This window comes from Mobula hypostoma, chromosome 19 (assembly GCF_963921235.1).
Source record: "Mobula hypostoma chromosome 19, sMobHyp1.1, whole genome shotgun sequence".
NCBI lineage: Eukaryota > Metazoa > Chordata > Chondrichthyes > Myliobatiformes > Myliobatidae > Mobula > Mobula hypostoma.
Genome location: NC_086115.1, coordinates 12,237,668 through 12,259,253, shown reverse-complemented (window position 1 = coordinate 12,259,253; position 21,586 = coordinate 12,237,668). Strand labels below are relative to the sequence as shown.

The window sequence follows — 21,586 nt, the reverse complement described above, 5'->3', positions numbered from 1 at the left end:
AAGTAGCCCAAGAAATAGTGGATGCATTAGTGATAATTTTTCAAAACTCGTTAGATTCTGGACTAGTTCCTGAGGATTGGAGGGTGGCTAATGTAACCCCACTTTTTAAAAAAGGAGGGAGAGAGAAACCGGGGAATTATAGACCGGTTAGCCTAACGTCGGTGGTGGGGAAACTGCTGGAGTCAGTTATCAAAGATGTGATAACAGCGCATTTGGAAAGCAGTGAAATCATCGGACAAAGTCAGCATGGATTTGTGAAAGGAAAATTATGTCTGACGAATCTTATAGAATTTTTTGAGAACGTAACTAGTCGAGTGGATAGGGGAGAAGCAGTGGATGTGGTATATTTGGATTTTCAAAAGGCTTTTGACAAGGTCCCACACAGGAGATTAGTGTGCAAACTTAAAGCACACGGTATTGGGTGTAAGGTATTGATGTGGATAGAGAATTGGTTAGCAGACAGGAAGCAAAGAGTGGGAATAAACAGGACCTTTTCAGAATGGCAGGCAGTGACTAGTGGGGTACCGCAAGGCTCAGTGCTGGGACCCCAGTTGTTTACAATATATATTAATGACTTGGATGAGGGAATTAAATGCAGCATCTCCAAGTTTGCGGATGACACGAAGCTGGGCGGCAGTGTTAGCTGTGAGGAGGATGTTAAGAGGATGCAGGGTGACTTGGATAGGTTGGGTGAGTGGGCAAATTCATGGCAGATGCAATTTAATGTGGAAAAATGTGAAGTTATCCACTTTGGTGGCAAAAATAGGAAAACAAATTATTATCTGAATGGTGGCCGATTAGGAAAAGGGGAGGTGCAACGAGACCTGGGTGTCATTATACACCAGTCATTGAAAGTGGGCATGCAGGTACAGCAGGCGGTGAGAAAGGCGAATGGTATGCTGGCATTTATAGCGAGAGGATTCGAGTACAGGAGCAGGGAGGTACTACTGCAGTTGTACAAGGCCTTGGTGAGACCACACCTGGAGTATTGTGTGCAGTTTTGGTCCCCTAATCTGAGGAAAGACATCCTTGCCATAGAGGGAGTACAAAGAAGGTTCACCAGATTGATTCCTGGGATGGCAGGACTTTCATATGAAGAAAGACTGGATGAACTGGGCTTGTACTCGTTGGAATTTAGAAGATTGAGGGGGGATCTGATTGAAACGTATAAAATCCTAAAGGGATTGGACAGGCTAGATGCAGGAAGATTGCTCCTGATGTTGGGGAAGTCCAGAACGAGGGGTCACAGTTTGAGGATAAAGGGCAAGCCTTTTAGGACCGAGATTAGGAAAAACTTCTTCACACAGAGAGTGGTGAATCTGTGGAATTCTCTGCCACAGGAAACAGTTGAGGCCAGTTCATTGGCTATATTTAAGAGGGAGTTAGATATGGCCCTTGTGGCTACGGGGATCAGGGGGTATGGAGGGAAGGCTGGTGCAGGGTTCTGAGTTGGATGATCAGCCATGATCATAATAAATGGCGGTGCAGGCTCGAAGGGCTGAATGGCCTACTCCTGCACCTATTTTCTATGTTTCTATGTTTCTAAACTCAACTCTTAATCCTCCTAAAGTTGCATATTGACCCTATGCTTATCTGTGCACAAGGTCACATTCCTTGGATGAGCTAGCAGAATACATTTCTTCACCTCTGCAGCCATGAATTTTAAATTAACTACATATTTCTTCTGCACAATCCAAACCATACATATTAAAGTCATAATACATGGTCTCTTGCAAAGGTCAGTTCTAATTAAAGTTGCTGCTTCATTTCCGAATTGTTGTTTGATCATACTCCCTTTACTTTCAGTGTTGTTGGCCCTAATGTACTGTATAACAGCACTCACTGTTGATCAATTCAAGTTATGTAGCTGTTTTCTCCTTAAATCTGAGTTATAATCTGAAAATGTGCAAAAATGACACATCCAACTCCACTATGGATGATCCCAAGCCCAGCTGCAAAAGGAGAAGAGTTGGGTGTTAGGGGGAGCAACCCTATTTCGTAAAACCCAGAGCTATAGAAACACTAACAGAAGATTTGAGGACCTCATCCTTGAGAGAGGAAGGATCGTCACCTAGAAGACACAAAATGGGTTACACCTGGGGACAATTTGAAAGATTGGCCTAGGACGGAGGGATCTAGTGAGCTGTTTTCGGCAGCCTATGCCCCAGTAGGGGTGACGGGCTTAAGAAGAAGAACTCGCCTATTGCGATTTCTCTTCAGTTGATGCTTTGATACAATTCTGAGATGTTGATTTTGTGATGTTAAATACATTTTCAATTCTTTCCCCAACAAGCAAATATAAAACTGCAGATGCTGGAACTCTGAAATAAAAACAGTGAATAGCGGAGGTGCTCAGCAAATCAGAAAATATCTGCAGAGAGAAAAAAAACAACTATCGCTTTAGATCAATGAACTTGAGTTAAGATACTGACTTGAGTTTATAACCAGGGTAAATAGAGAGGAGAGGGGTTCAAGGTCAATCTTGCTCTCTCCTACACTCACTTCTCTTTATCTACTACACTCCCTCTCTCTCTCTCTATCTTCTGCACTGTCCTCTCACTACCCCACACTCTCCCCCTCTGTCCTCCGAATTTGAAGAGGCCTTCCTACCAGCTGATCCCACCTGTGAGATCATTGACAACATTTCCTTTCACTAAAGAGGCCAAGAAGAGCTTCTCCCTGTTCACGTTGTGCACAGCCTGGGAATTCATTGCATCCATCCCAATGGCTTCATAGTAGTGCAAGGGAAGATTGGGTTGGTGCATATCGTAGCCAAATCCAGCGAGGTTAACCTCATCACATAGAAGCAAAGCAGTAATGACAGATGTCATTCCCAGTGTTGGAATCGCCTGAGCAAAAAAGAGGAAGTCAAGAAAATTACACAGCGATGAAATAATATTAATAAACACAGAATCTGCAGATTCTCCAGGATCAGCCATGTAATATCACGTGCCAAGCTGAGAAAATCTGCAGATGCTGGAAATCCAAGCAACGCACACAAAATGCTGGAGGATCTCAGCACGTCAGGTGCCATTTATGGCGGAGAAACAAGCAGTGGATGTTTTGGGTCTAGACCCTTCAGCAGGGCTGGAAAGGAAGGGAGCGGAAGCCAGGATAAGAACGTGGAGGAGGGGTAAGAGCACAAGCTGGCAGGTGAGGGGAAACGTTTGTGGGCGGGAAGGTGGGATGGGAAGCTGGAAGCTAACAGAAGAGATAAAGGGCTGAAGGAGGAGGAGGAATCTGATAAAGAGAGGATGGTGGGCAGGTGAGGGGAAGCGAAGGGGTGAGAAGGAAAGCAGAATGGGGAATAAGTCACTGAGGAAGCGGGAGAAATTACCAGAAGTTTTAGAAATCAGTATTCCTGCCGTCAGGTTGGAGGCTATACGGATGGAATACAAGGTGTTGCTCCTCCAACCTGACTGTGACCCACTGTGGCAGTGGAGGAGGCTGTGGACCCACACGTCAGAGTTGAAGTGAGTGGCGGCTGAGCAAAGTGTGCTCCCCTCCCCATCTACATCGGGTAAATGACAATGCATACCAATTAGACGAAGGGTTATCATTCAATACAGCTCTTTTGTAACTTGAGGAAATGTCGTCTACATTGACTGGAAAGGTTGGCTGGACTAATTAAAAGGCAGGGCAGTGGAACTAATTGAATAATTCAACTGATAAAGAGGTCAACACAGGTCAGTGACTGCATAGAACATAGAACAGTGCAGCACAGTACAAGCACCTCGGCTCACAATATTGTGCTGAGCTTTTTAATGTACTACAAGATCAATCTAACCCTTCATTTTTCTGTCACCCATGTGCCTATCTAGAGTCTCTTAAATGCCTCTAATGCCTATGCCTCTTCCACCACCCCTGGCAGGGTGTTCCAAGCATCTACTACCCTCTTGGGAAAAAAAAACTGACCACTGACATCTCATCCCCATTATCCTTTTCTCCAAACACCTCAAAGTTATGCCCTTTGTATGAGGCATTTTCAGCCCTGGGGGATAAAGTCTCTGACTTGATCTATGCCACTGTCTAGTCACCTCTCATCCTCCTTTGCTCCAGAGGGAAAAGCACCAGCTTGCTCAACCTCTCCTCATAAGAAATGCCCTCTAGTTCAGGCAGCATCGTGATAAATCTGGCGGAGCATTCTCGATGGGCCAAATGGCCAATTTCTGCTCCAAATCTTCTCTGCACCCCTCTCTAAAGGCTCTACATGCTTTTTGTAATGAGGCAACCAGAACTGAGCGTTTACATTTATTTTATATGTGTATACTGTATGGGCAAGTACTCCAAGTAGCAACCCCTCTCTGCAGTGGCTAAATAAATGGGCTGCTCATCCTGAGGCTTAACTCTGCCATGGACGATCCCAAGCCTGGCTGCAAAAGGACAAGGACAAGGGCAAGGTATGCATGGGGATAGCAACCCCATCACTTAACCCGGAGTTACAGAAACACCAACTGATGCTCCGAAGACCTGATCCCTGAGGGAGGAAGGACCTTCACCTGGAGGACATATGAAGTCATGTGGTGAAGGCAGAAGCCACAGGGCTGATCAACCTGCAACCCAGGACAGAGGACTCTGAGCTGCTGTCAGCAGACAATGCTCCAACACGGGTGATGGGCTTTAAGGAGAAGATGATCTTTATGTTTGCACTAACAACATTGCCTAACTCCATGATGTGGTACAGCACGATAGTGCTGGTGAAACACAGTGACATGTTGCAGGTTGCTTACAAAACCTGTAATTATGCTTCTGAATTACTCTCACTGCGTGTCAGGACATTGGATCAGGGATCCAATTGCAGACCCAGTACTGTGCACACAGGGATATTAATTAAGTAACAAATCCCAAGGTGCAAACAAATTCGGAATCAAAGTTCAGGCAGAGATCAAAATATCCAGAGAAATCCAAAAACCAGAATCAGGAAACAGGCTGAGTCAATATTCAGACGGACAGAGTACAGATACAAATACTGGAAAGGCTCAGGAAAACTCACTGGCACAATCTGGCAACAAACAGGTGAAAACACAGGACTGAAATACACTGAGCAGTAAACAGAGAGGCAGATGATAGGTGGAGCACAATGAGACACAGGTGGCAGCAACACAGGTAATAATGAGAAGCAGGTGAGAGACGGAGTACTCAGTAATACAGGGGCCGGAGTAGAGCAGGAGCAGGGACAGGAGCACATGGCAATACAAAACCACAGACTAACAGCCAGGGGGAAACACACACAAAAAGACAGAGTTCAACTGGAGGTACTGACACTGTGATCTGCAATCTGTAATTTTTCTTTAAGTAATGTACTTTTGAACCATCTTAATGAACTAACGATTTCACAATCTTGAATAACTCGGCAGACTTAACTCTCAAGAATGCAGGTACAGTATCTTTAAATAGTCAAAGGAACATTGCCATGGCCTAAAAAGAGGGAGGAGGGGAGGACTGAAATGAAAGGGTATCAAACTTCCTCTAGCCCGCATCTTGTTAGCAGATGCACAGTCGCTGGAGAACAAGATTGAGGACCTAAGGGCAAGACTGCTGTATCAGAGGGAAATGAGGAATTGCTGCGCTCTGTATTTCACAGAGACATGGCTCACTCTAAACATGACAGATGTGTCAGCAAAACCCAAGGGCCTGTCAACACAGGATGGACTGAACTGCAGATTCAGAGAAGGCTAAAGATGGGGAGAATCTATGTTTCATGACAAACTCCTTGTGGTACTCAGACACTGCGGTATTGATGCACTCTTGTTCCCCAATTAAGTGCTGACCATTTTACTTACCAAGCGAATTCCCCTCTGTGATCCTGACTGCAGCTTACATACCACCAAAGCCCATGTTAAACAGGCACTCAAGGTACTGAGTGCCACTATCAGCAAACAAGAAACAGCCTTCTCTAACACTTTTCAAATCATTATCGGGTTCTTCAGTCAGGACCATTTGAAGAAATACCTGCCCAGTTATCTTCAACATATAACCTGCAGCACCAGGGGTCCCAACGCACTTGACCACAGCTATACTATAATTAGGAATGGCACCCTAATTCCATGCCTGGACTACACTTTGGAAAATCTGATCACCTGGTTGTCTTCCTCCTACCTGCATACAGACAGGGGCTAAAAGACAAGACCCCAGAAGTGCAGACATTAAAGAGGTGGTCACAGAAGGCAGAGGAGCAACTATGGGGTTGCTTTGAGTTGTTGGTCTGGGCCGTGTTCAAAGACTCAGAGGATCTGAACAATTTGACGGTGTCATGAACTTTATAGAAACAGTCGGACACAAGTGTACCTTCACAAAATCGTTCAGAGTTTTCCCCAACCAGAAGTCCCCCATCAACCATGAGATCCCGCAGGCTGCCGAGGGCTAGATCAATGGCATTCAGGCCTAGCAACCATGTAAAAATACAGGAGATTCAGGTACAGTCTCCGGAAAGTCATCTCACAGGTGGTGCCAACTGCAGACCAAACTTGAATCATTGAAGGATGCTCAACAGCTGCGGCAGGGCTTGAACACGATCGCCTCCTACAAAGTGAAACCAAGCCACAAGGGTGACAATGACGTTTCACTCCCAGATGAGCTCAATGCCTTCTCTGCTCACTTTCACCATTAACACATGGAAGCACCTTCATGAACTCCCACAGCCTCTGATGACCCTGTGATTTCTGTCTCAGAGACCAGCGTGCAAGCTCCTTCAAGACGGTGAACCCACGGAAAGCGTCCAGTCCAGACGGGGTATCTGGCCGAGTATAAAAGACCGATGCTGATCAAGAGGCTGGAATGTTCACCTCTCTCTGCAACCTCTCACTTTGGCAGTCTGAAGGGACCCATCTGCTCCAAGCAGGCTTCAATTATGCCGGTGCTTAAGAAGGACGTGGAAACCTGCCTCAGTAACTATCAGCCAATGATATTTACATCTGCTGTGATGAAGTGCTTTAAGAGATTGCTGATGAAACATATCAATTCCTGCCCGAGAAGTGATTTGGATCTGCTCCAGTTTGCCTACCGTCACAACAGATCAACAGATGCTACTTAATCAGCCATGGAACATCTGGACAGTGAAGATGCATAGGTCAGGATGCTCTTCATTGTCTACAATTCAGTATTCAATGCTATCAGCCCCTCAAAGCTAATCAATAGGTTTCAAGACCTAGGCCACAATATCGCCTTGTGCAACTGGATCTTCAGTTTCCTCCGTTGCCGACCCCAGTCAGTTTGGATTGGCAATATCTTCTCCACAATCAACCACAAGTGCACCACAAGGCTGACTGACTAATCTCCGTTCTACTCACTTCCCTGATGACACCACTGTTGTTGGCCAAATCGAAGGAGGAGATGAGCCAGCATGTCGGCTGAGGGATGCCAGAACAACAACTCACTCAAAGTCAGCAAGACCAGGGAGCTGATTGTTGACTTCAAGAGGAGGAACCCAGAGTTCCTTGAATCAGTCCTCACTGGGGGAAATCAGAGGTGGAGAGGTTCAGCAACTTTAAATTCCTCAGTGTTATCACTTCAGCGGATCAGTCCTGGGTCCAGCAGGTAAGTGCCATTACCATAAACCCATAAGACAAAGGAGCAGAATTAGGCCATTCAGCCCATCGAGTCTGCTCCACCATTCCATCATGGTTGATTTCTTATTCTTCTCACCCCCATTTTCCTGCTTTCTCCCTGTGACCTTTGACACCCTGAGTACTCAAGAACCCATCAACATCTGCTTTAAATATACCCAATGACTTGGCCTGTACAGCTGACTGTGGCAAAGAATTCCGCAGATTTGCCACCTTCTGCTTAAAGAACTGTTTCCTCACCTTTGTTTTAAATGGATGTCCCTCAATTCCAAGGCTGTGTACTCTGGTCCTAGATGTTTTGTAACTCCAGAAACTAATTGAAAGGAAAAGCACAGAGCTGGGATGAACTTGTCTAATTAGCTTTCCTTATGTCATGGTGGTGTAATGTCGTATGACATTCCCAATCAGCACTTCCTACATTTAACCCATAATGAATTATATAAACAGAAAAGAATGCTTAATCAAATAATATATTTACAATATTACACAAATATTACTGAAATACTAAACACATGACACTTCTTGCTTAGCTACAGACTCAATACAGAATATATCTCAACTCAAATTTGTAACATATTGCTTTATAGTCACATTTTGGCCTAAAGATTTAATCTTCTGTGGAGTTTCTGTGGAGGATTTCTTACTCTTGTGGGAGAATGTTGCATCTGACAAGGGGGTCACTTTGCTTGGTAGGTGAAGCTTGTGGCTGAAACAAACTCAGGTTCGGGGCCTCCTCTGTGGTGGTTGTGGGAGTTGACTCAGGCACTGCAAAAATGGTTCTCACAGCTCTGGACATTTTTCTTCTTTAAGAATTGATCTGCTCTTCTCAACTAATCAATGTGGCGTCTCCAGGTGCTATCTGACACAATCTGAACTGTGTAGGACAGTGGTTCGCTTCCCAAGTATCACTTAATCTTCCCAATGTGACGAAAGAGGGTTACAAAAGTACACATAGACTAAGATGTTAACTGTCCTGTGCTAGCACCAGTGGGATCAACAGTTGATCTGCCACCTGTCTTCAGGAGAGAGAGATAAGTAAGACAATGGAGCAGCATTTGGAAATGTTAATGAAGAGACGAGAGAGTTTAACGGAAGGAGACACCGGTCTGAGTATTGTCAAGACCGGCTCCTTTTGAACCCTGAACTGTTTGAAGTGTGATGGACAGGCGATACCCCAGCAGGGGGATAAAAAGGGGCAGGTTCGCTGAGACACCACACACGACACCACGAGGTAACGAGACCCTGGAAGTAGTGTGCCCCCACAAGTCTACGAGTTTTTGGAGGCCTGGTCGCGGGACTGGCCATAGACGCACAGGGTGGAAAGATACGGTCGGCAGGAACCTGGTGTGTGTGTCCACCGTTGCCTGGGTGCCGGGTTCACCGCTGAAGAACGATCGTATCTGAAACGGAGGGGTCACAGTCGGTGACCTCAGAAGACATTACAAAGGGCTCGCCCGAAAGCTAACTGCGAGGAATATCAAAAGTCTGTTGAATCCGATTTGAATATCAGCATTCGCTCTCTCTCTCCCCAATGGCACGACGGCGATTACTGCGAACTGAACTAAACTGAACTCTGTCACTTGTGATTGAACATTTTACCCCCTAGACTGCGATAGAGCTTGATTGACCCTATTATCCTAGTTCTGTGTACATGTGTGTTTATTCATTGCTAACCTGTTGCATTTATATCCTTACTATTAGAGTACTGTGTTGCTTATTTCTTTAATAAAACTTTCTTAGTTCCAGTAATCCAGACTCCAACTGAGTGGTCCATTTCTGCTGGTTTGGCAACCCAGTTACGGGGTACGTAACATAAGTGGGGTTCTCGTCCACGATTTCGAACGCTAAATTTGGGACGGGGTAAATTGATTGGGTTAAAATTCCCGAAAGAAAGAAAAGGCAAACAGCAGAAATGGAGATTGAGAAATTTCTAAAGGCGCCGACCTTGGAGGCATTAGAGGATGCCAGGAAAGCGGAATTGGCAGCTGTGGCCAAACGGTTGAATCTTGTTAAGGGGAAGTCGACAATGAGGAGAGAGGAGATACACAGAGCTATCGTAGAGCACTATGTATTAAAGGTGTGTTTCCCCAAGGGGAGCTGGAGGTGATATCTATTGGAAAACCTGGTGGAGATGCAGTACAGGTGCAGATTGAAAAACTGAGACTTGAGCACGAGTTCTGGGTACGGCAGCTAGAACATGAAGAGAAACAGTTAGAACGGCGAGAGAGAGAGAGACGGTTAGAATGGCAAGAGAGAGACAGACAGTTAGAACGGCGAGAGAGAGAGGGACAAACAGTTGGAGTGAGAAGAGAAACAGAGGGAAAGGGAATTCGAGCTGGAGAGGTTAAAGATGATGGCAGAGCAGGGGCCCATGCCGAACCAAGGTGGAGGGTTCAGGGCGACCCATGAGGTTAGGCTGGTTCCCCCATTTGACGATACCGATGTGGATCGGTACTTTCTCCATTTCGAAAAAGTTGCTGCAAGTCAGGACTGGCCGAGGGATAAGTGGGCTGTTTTGCTTCAGAGTGTACTAAAAGGGAAAGCCCAACAAGCTTACTCGGCTTTGTCCGCGGAAGATGCCCAGAGGTATGAGGTGGTGAAAGAGGCCATCCTCAGGATTTATGAGTTGGTCCCGGAGGCATACCGGCAGAGGTTCCGGAATGCGAGGAAGCAGTGGGACCACACGTATTTAGAGTTTGCCCGTGAGATGCAGACAGATTGTGAGCATTGGTGCACCTCGAAAGGGGTAGATGGGGATTATGACAGACTGCTACAGCTGATCCTGATTGAGCAGTTTAAAGGTTGTGTCCCTGATGGTATGAGACCCTACCTCGATGAGAAAGAGGCAGCCACGTTATTCGCAACTGCTAAGTTAGTGGATGAGTACGCGTTGACGCATAAAATGAAGTTTGTCCCGAGTAAAGGCTACCAGAAGGGTAGTCAGGACGGCGGGGAGAGTCCGCCAGAAAACTCAGTAAATAAGCCAGGGACTAGCGAGAAGGATAAGGTAGACCAGGAGTAGTCTGGTAGGCAGTCTCCTGGGGTCATCTGTTATAATTGTGGGAAAGTCGGACACTTTGCATCCAGGTGCTTTGCCCCAAAGAAGGAGACGGGAAAAGGAAAAACGGCGATTTTGACTGGCTGTATCGAGCTGGTAAACGAACCGCTAGGAGAGGAAAGGTCTGCCAAAGTTCAGGAAGGGCGCGAGAGGTTTATCTCGGCCGGATTGGTGTCGGTGAAGGAAGGGTTAAACCCAGTTCCAGTGCGGATCTGGAGAGACACGGGAGCGTGTCAGTCATTGATATTGAAGAGTGTGTTAGACTTTAGTTCAGAGACCGAGACTGGGAAAGTCAGGGTCATAAAAGGCATTGGAAAAGGGACTGAGGCAAAACCCTTGCACCAGATACACCTACAAAGCAACTTGGTCTCTGGACTAGTCACGGTCGGGGTGAGGCCCGAATTACCGATGAAAGGCGTGGAAGTCTTGCTCGGTAATGACCTCACCGGGGGAATTGTGTTCTCGGCAATGAGATTGACAGGGCCGCCTGTCAGCATTGAGGCCCTGCCCATGGACTCACAGGTTCATCCTGTTTGCGCAGTGACTCGCTGTATGTCCAGAGAGACTGCTGGGACGTTTCTGCCAGCCTTGTACGAGGAGGGGGTAGAAAGTGAAAAGAAGCAGCGTAATGAATCGGGTGAAAGTGGGGAAATTAAGGTAGATTTATCATTAGAAAAGAAGGAACAGGAGCGAGATGAGGAAACAGCTCTCTGTGAAACAGAATTAGGAAGGGGGCCAGTGAATTATGGTGTGAAGGGGGAGGTGCTAAGGAAGGAAGGGAGACCAAGTACCGCAGATGAGGAATGGGGGGTAGTGCAAAAGAGTTATGGGGATGAGATTTTTAACCTGGCCCACAAGGTACCCCTCGGTGGACATTTTGAGGTGCTGAAGGAAACAGTCGGCGGAGTCATGAGAGAGTTTTTCTGGCTGCACAGGAGGAAGGATGTTATTGATTATTGCAGACGCGAACTGAGACGGTCACAGGCTTTTGATATGCTAACAAACCTAGTCCGTGTTAGCGCGGAAATCAAGGAAGCTAGGGTGCCACCTGATAAGGGGAAACCCCATTTTGAAAAGATGAGTATGGTACCGACCAGATGGGAGAAGGCTGTTGTTTTGGCCAGCTCTGCTGATAAGGTCTCTCCCTTAATCCCCGAACAAAGCGACCCTTTAGGAGAGCTAATTAAACGGCTCGCACACGTGTGTTTGATTGTCCCGAGGCAATGCAAAGAACTGGGACGTTGGGTGGTGTTTGTCACACTAGGTCAGCCTAGTGAACAACATCCCTATAGAATGAGTAATTCAGTGACGAAAGGGCTAAAGAACACAGAAGTGTATATTGGTGATGTAATACGGCTGTCTGAAGCCAGCTTGATAGTGAACCTTGAAAAAAATGAGTTCGGCCACACGAAGGTCACTTATCTGGGAATTGTGGTAACACAGGGGCAGCTGGCAGCGATGCAAGCTAAGGTGTGGGCTATCTCTGACATCCCAACCACGACAGACAAGAGGGCCCTCAGAAGGCTCTTGGAGATGGTGGGGTACTGTAGGAAGTTTTGCAATAACTTTGCGGGTACTACCCCTCCCCCTCCTACTAAGCCCTTGCGAAAGAAAACTAAATTGGTATGGGACGACCCTTGTTATCTGTGTCTGGGGCGAAGACCACTGAGAAATGACACTGATCACAATTCATTAGTGTTTACGGCCACTATGAAGTCTGCTAAGTTGGAGCCTGGTCTTAGAGGATTATTAAAATAATACATATAAAAGGAACAGAAAATGTGATTGCTGACTGTCTGTCAAGGTGTTGACAACTGAAAATTCTCTGTATTAGCCAAATAGCTGATGAAGATGTATATTTGTGTGTATCTAATAATGTATTCATGCTTATAATTTTTACCCCGGTAAAAATCCTTAAAGGGGAGGGGTGTGACGAACGAGGGTTACAAAAGTACACATAGACTAAGATGTTAACTGTCCTGTGCTAGCACCAGTGGGATCATCAGTTGATCTGCCACCTGTCTTCAGGAGAGAGAGATAAGTAAGACAATGGAGCAGCATTTGGAAATGTTAATGAAGAGACGGGAGAGTTTAACGGAAGGAGACACCGGTCTGAGTATTGTCAAGACCGGCTCCTTTTGAACCCTGAATTGTTTGAAGTGTGATGGACAGGCGATACCCCAGCAGGGGGATAAAAAGGGGCAGGTTTGCTGAGACACCACACACGACACCACGAGGTAACGAGACCCTGGAAGCGGTGTGCCCCCACAAGTGGGTGGGAGTTTTTGGAGGACTGATTGCGGGACCAGCCATAGACGCACAGGGTGGAAAGATATGGTTGGCGGGAACCTGGTGTGTGTGTCCACCCTTGCCTGGGTGCCGGGTTCACCGCTGAAGAACGATCGTATCTGAAACGGAGGGGTCACAGTCGGTGACCTCAGAAGACATTACAAAGGGCTCGCCCGAAAGCTAACTGCGAGGAATATCAAAGGTCTGTTGAATCCGATTTGAATATCAGCATTCGCCCTCTCTCTCCCCAACGGCACGACGGCGATTATTGCGAACTGAACTAAACTGAACTCTGTCACTTGTGATTGAACATCTTACGCCCTAGACTGCGATAGAGCTTGATTGACCCTATTATCCTAGTTCTGTGTACATGTGTGTTTATTCATTGCTAACCTGTTGCATTTATATCCTTACTATTAGAGTACTATGTTGCTTATTTCTTTAATAAAACTTTCTTAGTTCCAGTAATCCAGACTCCAACTGAGTGGTCCATTTCTGCTGGTTTGGCAACCCAGTTACGGGGTACGTAACACCAAGTATCCACTTTTGATCTTCTGGGTTGTATCTCACCAGGACTGCTTGTCCAGGAGTGAAACCAACCTCCTGGTGTGAGAAGCCCTCAGTCTGTCTCAGCTCTTGGTCCTGCATACTCCCTCTGAGATTGGGTTTGAGGAGATCCAGGTGTGAGTGCAAGTGATGACCCAGGACAGTGTAGCCGGTGACTTGTTGGTTATGGAGTGTGCCGCAATGCGGTAGGCAAGGAGGAAATTGACGAGCTTCTGATTCAGTGTTAGTGTGTTCTGCTGACATTACTCACAGTGTGTTCTTTACACTTTGGATGAATCTTTCCACCAAGCCATTTGTAGCCAGGTGGTACGGTGCAGATGTAATATGCCTTATTCCATTCTTTTTCAGGAATGACTGAAATATTTCGTAACCAACTGTGATCCATTGTTGCTGATCAAGTGTTTTGCAACGCTTAGTCAGGAGCACAATGTAAATATGTTGTTTGGTTAAGCATTCTTTGTCTGTTTACGCAATTCATTATATGTAAGAAGTACTGATCGTGAATGGCATCCATCACTACACCACCATGTCATATGGGAGCACCTCACTGAAGAAAAACTATGTAGGCAAGTTCATCCAGGCTCCAATGTTTTTCCATTGACTAGTTTCTGGAGTTACAAAACATCTAGGACCAAGGGCACTGCCTTAGAATTGAAGGACATTCATTCAGGTGAGGAAACATTTCTTTAACCAGAGGGTGAAGAATCTGTGGAATTCTTTGCCGTAGATAGTTGAGCAGGTCAAGTCTTCGGGTATATTTAAGGCGGAGGTTGATAGGTTCTTAGCCAGTCCTTGAAAAGAGGCTTCTCAACACATCAACAGTGTGTGAGGCTGTAGTGGGGGCTATTGGGAGCACTTCTGGCCACTTTGTACCTACATCCACTACAAACAAGAAATTTGTGCCCGTGAGTGGACCAGCAAAATCCACATAAATCCTCTGCTCGGGCAATGCAGGCCATTCCCAGGGATGGAGAGGTGCTGCTCTTGACATCTTCTGGACATGTTGGCATCCCAAACAGTGCACAGCAAGCTGCTCGATCTGCTGAACTATCCCAGGCCACCAGACAAAGCTACGAGCCAACACTTTCATTTTGACTGCGCCTAGATGACTGGCATGTAGCTCATCCAACACTTTAGCTCTCAGCTTGGATGGTACCACAGCTCTCAATCTTCACATAAGGCAAACCCCGTCAAGGGCAAGTTCGTCCCGGTGCTAGTAAAAATGGAGGAACTGGAATTTCTGCTGCACATTCCAACCATCATGAGTTGCCAAGTAGACCTGAGACAGTGTTGAGTCTTTTCTGATTTCCCTTTGGATCATCTCTGCTGTAATAAGCAGACTTTAAATTTGCATTAGGGAGAAAATGGTCGGCGGGAGATAGCAGTGCGCTGCGCGTTTGCGGCCCTCCGGTGAAAATGATATCGTATCCGTTAAATAGGGGCCGTGGACAATTCTGATTTGATGGAGACAGACGTGAAAGCACAGAGGAACATCTGGAGAAATTTCTGAAACGCAGGTTCGCTGCCGCTGTTACTGGGCGATCGAGAATCTTCGGAGGGAAGGCCTCAAAATCCCCAGCTTTGCCTGCTGCTGGCGACCAAGATTGAGGTCAAATCATTTGGATAGAGATGGTGCTCGTACTCAGTGTCGGAGGGCTGATCGGAGGCTCGAAGTTTTCGGATGACTCAGAGTCGGATTGTGTTTGGGCACGGCAGGGAGAGTTTTTTTCCTTCTCCCGTCTGTGTGAGATGTGGGACTTTCGAGAGACTTTGAACTTTTTACTGTGCTCAGGGACTTCTTCATCGAGTTATGGTATTGTTGCACTGTTGTAACAATATGCTATAATTATGTGGTTTTGTTAGATTTTTCAGTCTTGGTCTGTCCTGTGTTTTGTGATATCACACCGGAGGAAATATTATATCATTTCTTAATGCATGCATTACTAAGTGACAATAAAAGAGGACTGTGTGTCTTCATAATCTAAAAAAAAATGTCAAGAGGAGTTTCCTCTTTTGTAGATTATTAAGGTATTTCCATTTCCAAGGGTAGATGGGACAATCCATCATCGTTCCCATGAGTAGTTGTTCTCTTGAATTCGATCTTGAAATTGTGTTCTCCAAGAAACAGAGCCGACCTCCGCATTTGTGTAGAGTGCTGTTAGTGAAATGTCCTTCTGTGGATCGAAAATGGACACAGGTGGTTGATGATCAGTACTGTGGATAAACTCTCTCCCATTGGTTGAAACATTTGACATCCCAAACCGGACAAGGCCTCTCTGTCAACCTGTGCGTAATATTTCTCTGCAGCAGTAAGCGAACGTGATGCAAAGGCTATTGGGAGTTTACTTCCATCACTCATAACATGTGACTGCACCTATACCATAAGGCGAGGCATCACAGACAAACTTCATTGGGCGATGTGGATCATGATGTGTGATGTCACCATTTCTTTTGCCCTTTGGAAAACCATCTCACCGTATTTGTCCATTGTCATTTCTTCCCGATCTGTAGAAGTGAGTTAAAGGGGTCGAGCACAGATGCCAGGTTTGGCGGGAACTTATTATAGTAATTGACAAATACTAAAAAAGACCACAACTGTGACATGTATTTTGGCCTTAGGGCATCCACTACTGCTTGAATCTCTTCAGAACGCTGGCGTAATCTTTGTGTAATGCTTGTGCATTAATGATGTGACCGTTGTACGTGATGTTTGGATTAAAGAATTCACATTTGTTGCATTGTGCTCTGAGTCCATAATCTTCTAATCATTCAACAATGTCTTCAGATTTTGGGATGTTCCTCGTCATCCTCACCCGTAACAAGGGTGTCATCCAGGTACTACCTAGTACCTGGTCCATAGCTTTCTGCCTGAGTGCAGGTGCTGATGCTACTCCATAAATAAGCCTATTATAGCGATAAAGCCCTTTGTAAATGATTATGGTGAGAAACACTTTGGACTCTTCTTCCATCTCCATCTGTAGGTAGGCCTCAGCTATGGCCACTTTGCTGAAGTGCTTCCCTCCAGGAAGGTTTGCAAAATATCCTCTATCCTGAGCGGAGGGTGTTGATCAGATTTCAATTCTGGGTTGGTGGTGAGCCTAAAATCCCACAGATCCTGACGGACTTATCCTTCTTGGCTACTGGTACTCTAGGCATTGCCTATAGGCTCCACTCAATCTTGGAAAGAATTCCTTCAGCCTCCATGCGATCTACCACACTGGCAGCTTTATCAGAGATGGCATAAAGAACTGGACAGGCTTTGTTAAACTTGGATCTGGCACTTTTACTTAACCCTTGATACATTTGAGTTTTCCAATGCCATCCATCAACACTGCTGTAGCATCATCCAGTAACTTTCTTCATTCACTTTCAGTTGACTCTATTGCAGGGGATGTGGCATGCAAATGGTGGATGGATCGCCAATCAAGTTGTAGTTCTCTCAGCCAATCCCAACCCCTCAATACTGGCCCTCCTGTTTTTACCACATACAGTACAAGCCCCAAGTGGCTTGTTGGTTGTTGTATTTCACTGTTATAAATGTCATTCCCACAGGAGTTGACTTTTCTCTAGTATAATTTCTTATCTGGGTATCTGCAGGCTTCATCTTTGAAATGCTGTGCAAACTCATTTTGTGCAGTGATTGGAACAGCTAAGCCAGAGTCCAGCTCCATTTTAATTAATTTGCCATTCACTTCTGGTGTAAGCCATGTTGTTCGTCTCTTGTTAGTTTTCACATTGTAAATCTCAAGGCCTCTCTGTCCTGTGTCACTCTTACCATTATCAGATTTTTTTCATCAACAGTATGCAGATTAGTGCTCTTTTTAAAACTGCAACTTGACTTTTTAAATTCTTTTCTCTTCCCTGAGCAGTCCGTTTATTTTTGTCTGCCCAACATGCTCTTTTTTACATGTCCTAGTTTGCTGAATTTTTCTGCAAGTATTGCCTTTAAGTCTACATTGCTCTTGGTGCATGTAAGCCTCTGCCACAATGGTAACACAATTTGTTTGGCCATGCAGGTTTCTGTTTAGATGTTGCGATTTTGTTTATCTAACTTTCAATCCTGATTGAAACTCAATTGCATCTCTGGCTACTGTTTCCATCGATACAGACATTTCAACTGCTCTTTTAAATATGAGGTGAGCTTCGGTTACAAGTTGTTTTTGTATGCTTTCTTGTAAGAATCTTCAAGCTAAACAATCTCTCAGTGCATCATTAAGCCCATTGCTGATTTGACAATGCTCGGGCAATTTCTTCAATTCAGCCACATAAACTGAAAGGGACTTCCCTTTCTTTCGATTCTGATTATGAAACCTAAAACATCTACAATCATCTGTTTTGCTTCTAAATGTTTATGCATTACTTTCATGTTATCATCAAAGCTCAGTTTTGCTAGTTTGCTTGGAGCAGTCAAACTTTTAAGCAATCTGTATGCTTTTCCACCTACTGTGCTCAGCAAACCTGGCACTCCTTTCTAAATGGCTATTTAATTTGCTTTATAATACTGCTCAATTAATTCAGTATATCTCATCTAGTTACCTGTTATGTAATTGAATTTGTCTATCTTTCTAATGTAGCCAGCTATTTCTGCTCTTTATTTGTTTCTTATTGTTATTATTACTGGGTACTCACTGTTTATGAACCTGTGAATTTCATCTATTTTCTGCCTTGTTTTAGTAATCTGGAATGTGTCTCTCCCCACTGAAGAAAAAAAACTGCACCTTTTTTGTTATAACTCAAATGTCTCTCTTCCCTTCTGAAGAAAAAAGTTGCAGTGCTTTAAAAGGTAAATAGTAGTCCTGGGTTTGTTTTAAAACTTCTTCGTTGCCACTGTTCTGTTTTGTAACTCCAGAAACTAAGAGGGAAAATTACAGGAGCCAATGTGAACTTGTATACTATACTTAGTTTTCTTTAGTAAGCTGTCATATAGGACGTGATGGCAAGAATGATGTATGCAATTCGCATACTTATATATAACCCGGCACAGCCCTCCAATGAAAATGATATCGTATCCATTAAATAGAGACCCTGGACAATTCTGATTTGATGGAGACAGACGTGAAAGCACAGAGGAACATCTGGAGAAATTTCTGAAACGCAGGTTCGCTGCCGCTGTTACTGGGCGATCGAGAATCTTCTGAGGGAAGGCCCCAAAATCCCCAGATTTGCCTGCTGCTGGTGATCGAGATTGAGGTCGAATCGTTTGGATAGAGATGGTGCTCGGTACTCAGTGTCGGAGAGCTGATCGGAGGCTCGAAGTTTTCGGATGACTCAGATTTGGATTGTGGTCGGCATGGCAGGGAGAGTTTTCTTCCTTCTCCCGTCTGCGTGAGATGTGGGACATTTGAGAGACTTTGAAATTTTTACTGTGCTCATGGACTGTTCTTCATCAAGTAATGGTATTGTTGCACTGTTGTAACTATATGTTATAATTATGTGGTTTTGTTAGTTTTTCTTCAGTCTTGGTCTGTCCTGTGTTTTGTGATATCTCACCGGGGGAAATATTGTATCATTTCTTAATGCATGCATCACTAAATGACAATAAAAGAGGACTGCGTGTCTTCATAATCTAATGAATTTTGTAAACAAAGAATGCTTAATGAAACAACATTACTCAAATATTACTGAATCTTAAATACACTACACCAGACTCAGTCTTTGATAGGTTTCATTGAGATCCCCCCTCATTCTTCTAAACTCTGGTGATACAGGCCCAGAGCCATCAAACACTCCTCATATGTTAACCCTTCCATTCCTGGGATAATTCCCGTGCATCTCCTTTGGATTCTTTCCAATTGCAGCCCATTCAGGCACCCAGAACTGCTCAGTATGGTCTGGTCAACGCCTTATAAAGTATTACTTCATTGCATTTTGTATTCTAGTCCTCACAAAATGAATGCTAACATTACATTTGCCTTCCTCACTGACTCAATCTGCAAGTTAACCTTTAGGGAATCCTGCATGAGGACTCCCAAGTCCCTCTGCACCTCTGATTTTAGAATTTTATCTCCATTTAAAAAATATTCCACACCTTTATTCCTTCTGCCAAAGTGCATAACTATGCACTTCCTTACATTATATTCCATTTGCCACTTTTTTGCCCATTCCCTCAATCTGTCTAAGTCCTTCTGCAAACACCCTGCTTCCTCACACTACCTGCCCTTCCACTTATCTTCGTATTGTCTGCATACTTGGCCTCAAAGCCATCAATTCCTTCATCCAAATCACTGACACACACGTGAAAAGAAGCAGTCCCGACAACAACCCCCGCAGCACATGACTAGTCACTGGCAGCCAATCAGAAAAGGCCCGCTTTATTCTGACTCTTTGCTGCCTAACAGTCAGCCAATATTCTATCCATATTAGTATCTTTCCTGTATTACCATGGGCTCTTATCTTGTTAAGCAGTCTCACGTGTGGCACCTTGTCAAAGGCCTTCTGAAAATCCAAGTAAATAACATCCGCTGACTCCATCTATCCTGCCTGTTATTTCCTTAAAGAATTCCAACAGATTTGTTAGGCAAGATTTCCCCTCAAGGAAACCATGATAACTTCGACCTGTTTTATCATATGCTTCCATGTACTATCGAATCCCCCCCTATCGTTAACAACAGACTTCAACATCTTTCCAACCACTGACATCAGGCTAACTGGCCTATAATTTGTTTTCTTCTACCTCCTTCCCTTTTTAAAGAGTCAAGTGACATTTCCAATTTTCCAGTCCTTGGGAACCATTCCAGAATCTACTGATTTTTGAAAGATTATTACTAAAGCCTCCAAAGAAGGGAGAAAGCACAACAGTGCCTCTGCTTTCATAGATGTTTGTGAAGATTCAACATGCCATCTAAAACTTTGAGAAAACTCTATTGATGTGTGGTGGAGTATATTGACTGGTTGTATCTGTTACATACCTCGTGGGTATCTTGTGACTGTCTTATGACCGTGATATAATTGAGTATCTTCTGAGCATGATGTAATTGTCTTGTGATGGTGAGGTGATGTGATTTTCCCGCCAGTGTGAGGTCATGTGATGACATGTTCTCAACAAGTATATAACGGGGAAACCCTTGTCGTTACGCAGTTTGATTCATTATTTAATTCGTCAGTTACTCCGTTATGCTGCGCATTCGTCTCATGACACAGTTTCGTTTTAAAGTGGAGTTTTACTTTCTATTGTAAGTCTAGTATTGGAGAGTGAAGATCTTATTAAAGTATGGGAACCTGAAGGATTGAGTAAAGTTGGTGTTGTTCGGCGGTTTAATACAGGATCGACCTTATTGAATCTTCGATAAGAAATAGTGACCTGCATCTGAGGTAACCCCTGTAAGATCAGGAAGGTTTTTGCAGTGATCATTCGCCAGGAAAAGGTCAGTTCCTTTAAGCCATTTTATTTCCTTCATCGTGAATCCTTTGGAGCAGTAACGTCACGTCTTCGAAGAAATCCATTTCCAGAGAAGTCTCTCCTTATTGACTGTGTAAATCACTTGGACTTTCGAATTTACCATTTTAAGACTGTGTTTGAATTTGCCACTGTAAGGACTGAGTTCAAATTTACCAATTTAAGAACTGTTCTAGAGTTGCCACATAGCAGTTAACTTCCAGTTAAGTTAGTCATGTGAATACTTTTCGCTATCGTTGAGCAGAGCTTAATAAATAAATAAATAAATACATAAAAAGGATCTCCCAGTGGCCACACATTTTAATTCCACATCCCATTCCCATTCTGACATGTCTATCCACGGCCTCCTCTACTGTAAAGATGAAGCCACACTCAGGTTGGAGGAACAACACCTTATATTCCGTCTGGGTAGCCTCCAACCTGATGGCATGAACATTGACTTCTCTAACTTCTGCTAATGCCCCACCTCCCCCTCGTACCCCATCTATTACTTATTTTTATACACATATTCTTTCTCTCACTCTCCTTTTTCTCCCTCTGTCCCTCTGACTATACCCCTTGCCCATCCTCTGGTTCCCCCCCCCTCCACTTGTCTTTCTCCCTGGACCTCCTGTCCCATGATCCTCTCATATCCCTTTTGCCAGTCACCTGTCCAGCTCTTGGCTCCATCCCTCCCCCTCCTGTCTTCTCCTATCATTTTGTATCTCCCCC

General features: G+C 44.7%; 1 protein-coding gene across 9 annotated transcripts in view; it reads right to left on the bottom strand.

Annotated features, from left to right (window-relative positions):
- Nucleotides 1–2,596: 2,596 nt before the first annotated feature.
- LOC134358823 (lactosylceramide alpha-2,3-sialyltransferase-like) overlaps nucleotides 2,597–21,586 on the bottom strand; it is a 38,448-nt gene continuing 19,458 nt past the window's right edge. For 7 of the 9 annotated variants that reach the window (XM_063071356.1, XM_063071354.1, XM_063071352.1 and 4 more), the window contains one exon: nucleotides 2,597–2,849. In XM_063071356.1, the coding sequence (XP_062927426.1) occupies nucleotides 2,607–2,849 (243 nt within the window). In that variant the 3' untranslated portion in view covers nucleotides 2,597–2,606. Of the gene's footprint in view, nucleotides 2,850–7,805; nucleotides 7,879–20,967; nucleotides 21,016–21,586 lie in introns of those variants that run through there. The other 2 variants (XM_063071359.1, XM_063071358.1) reach the window with 2 other exon arrangements.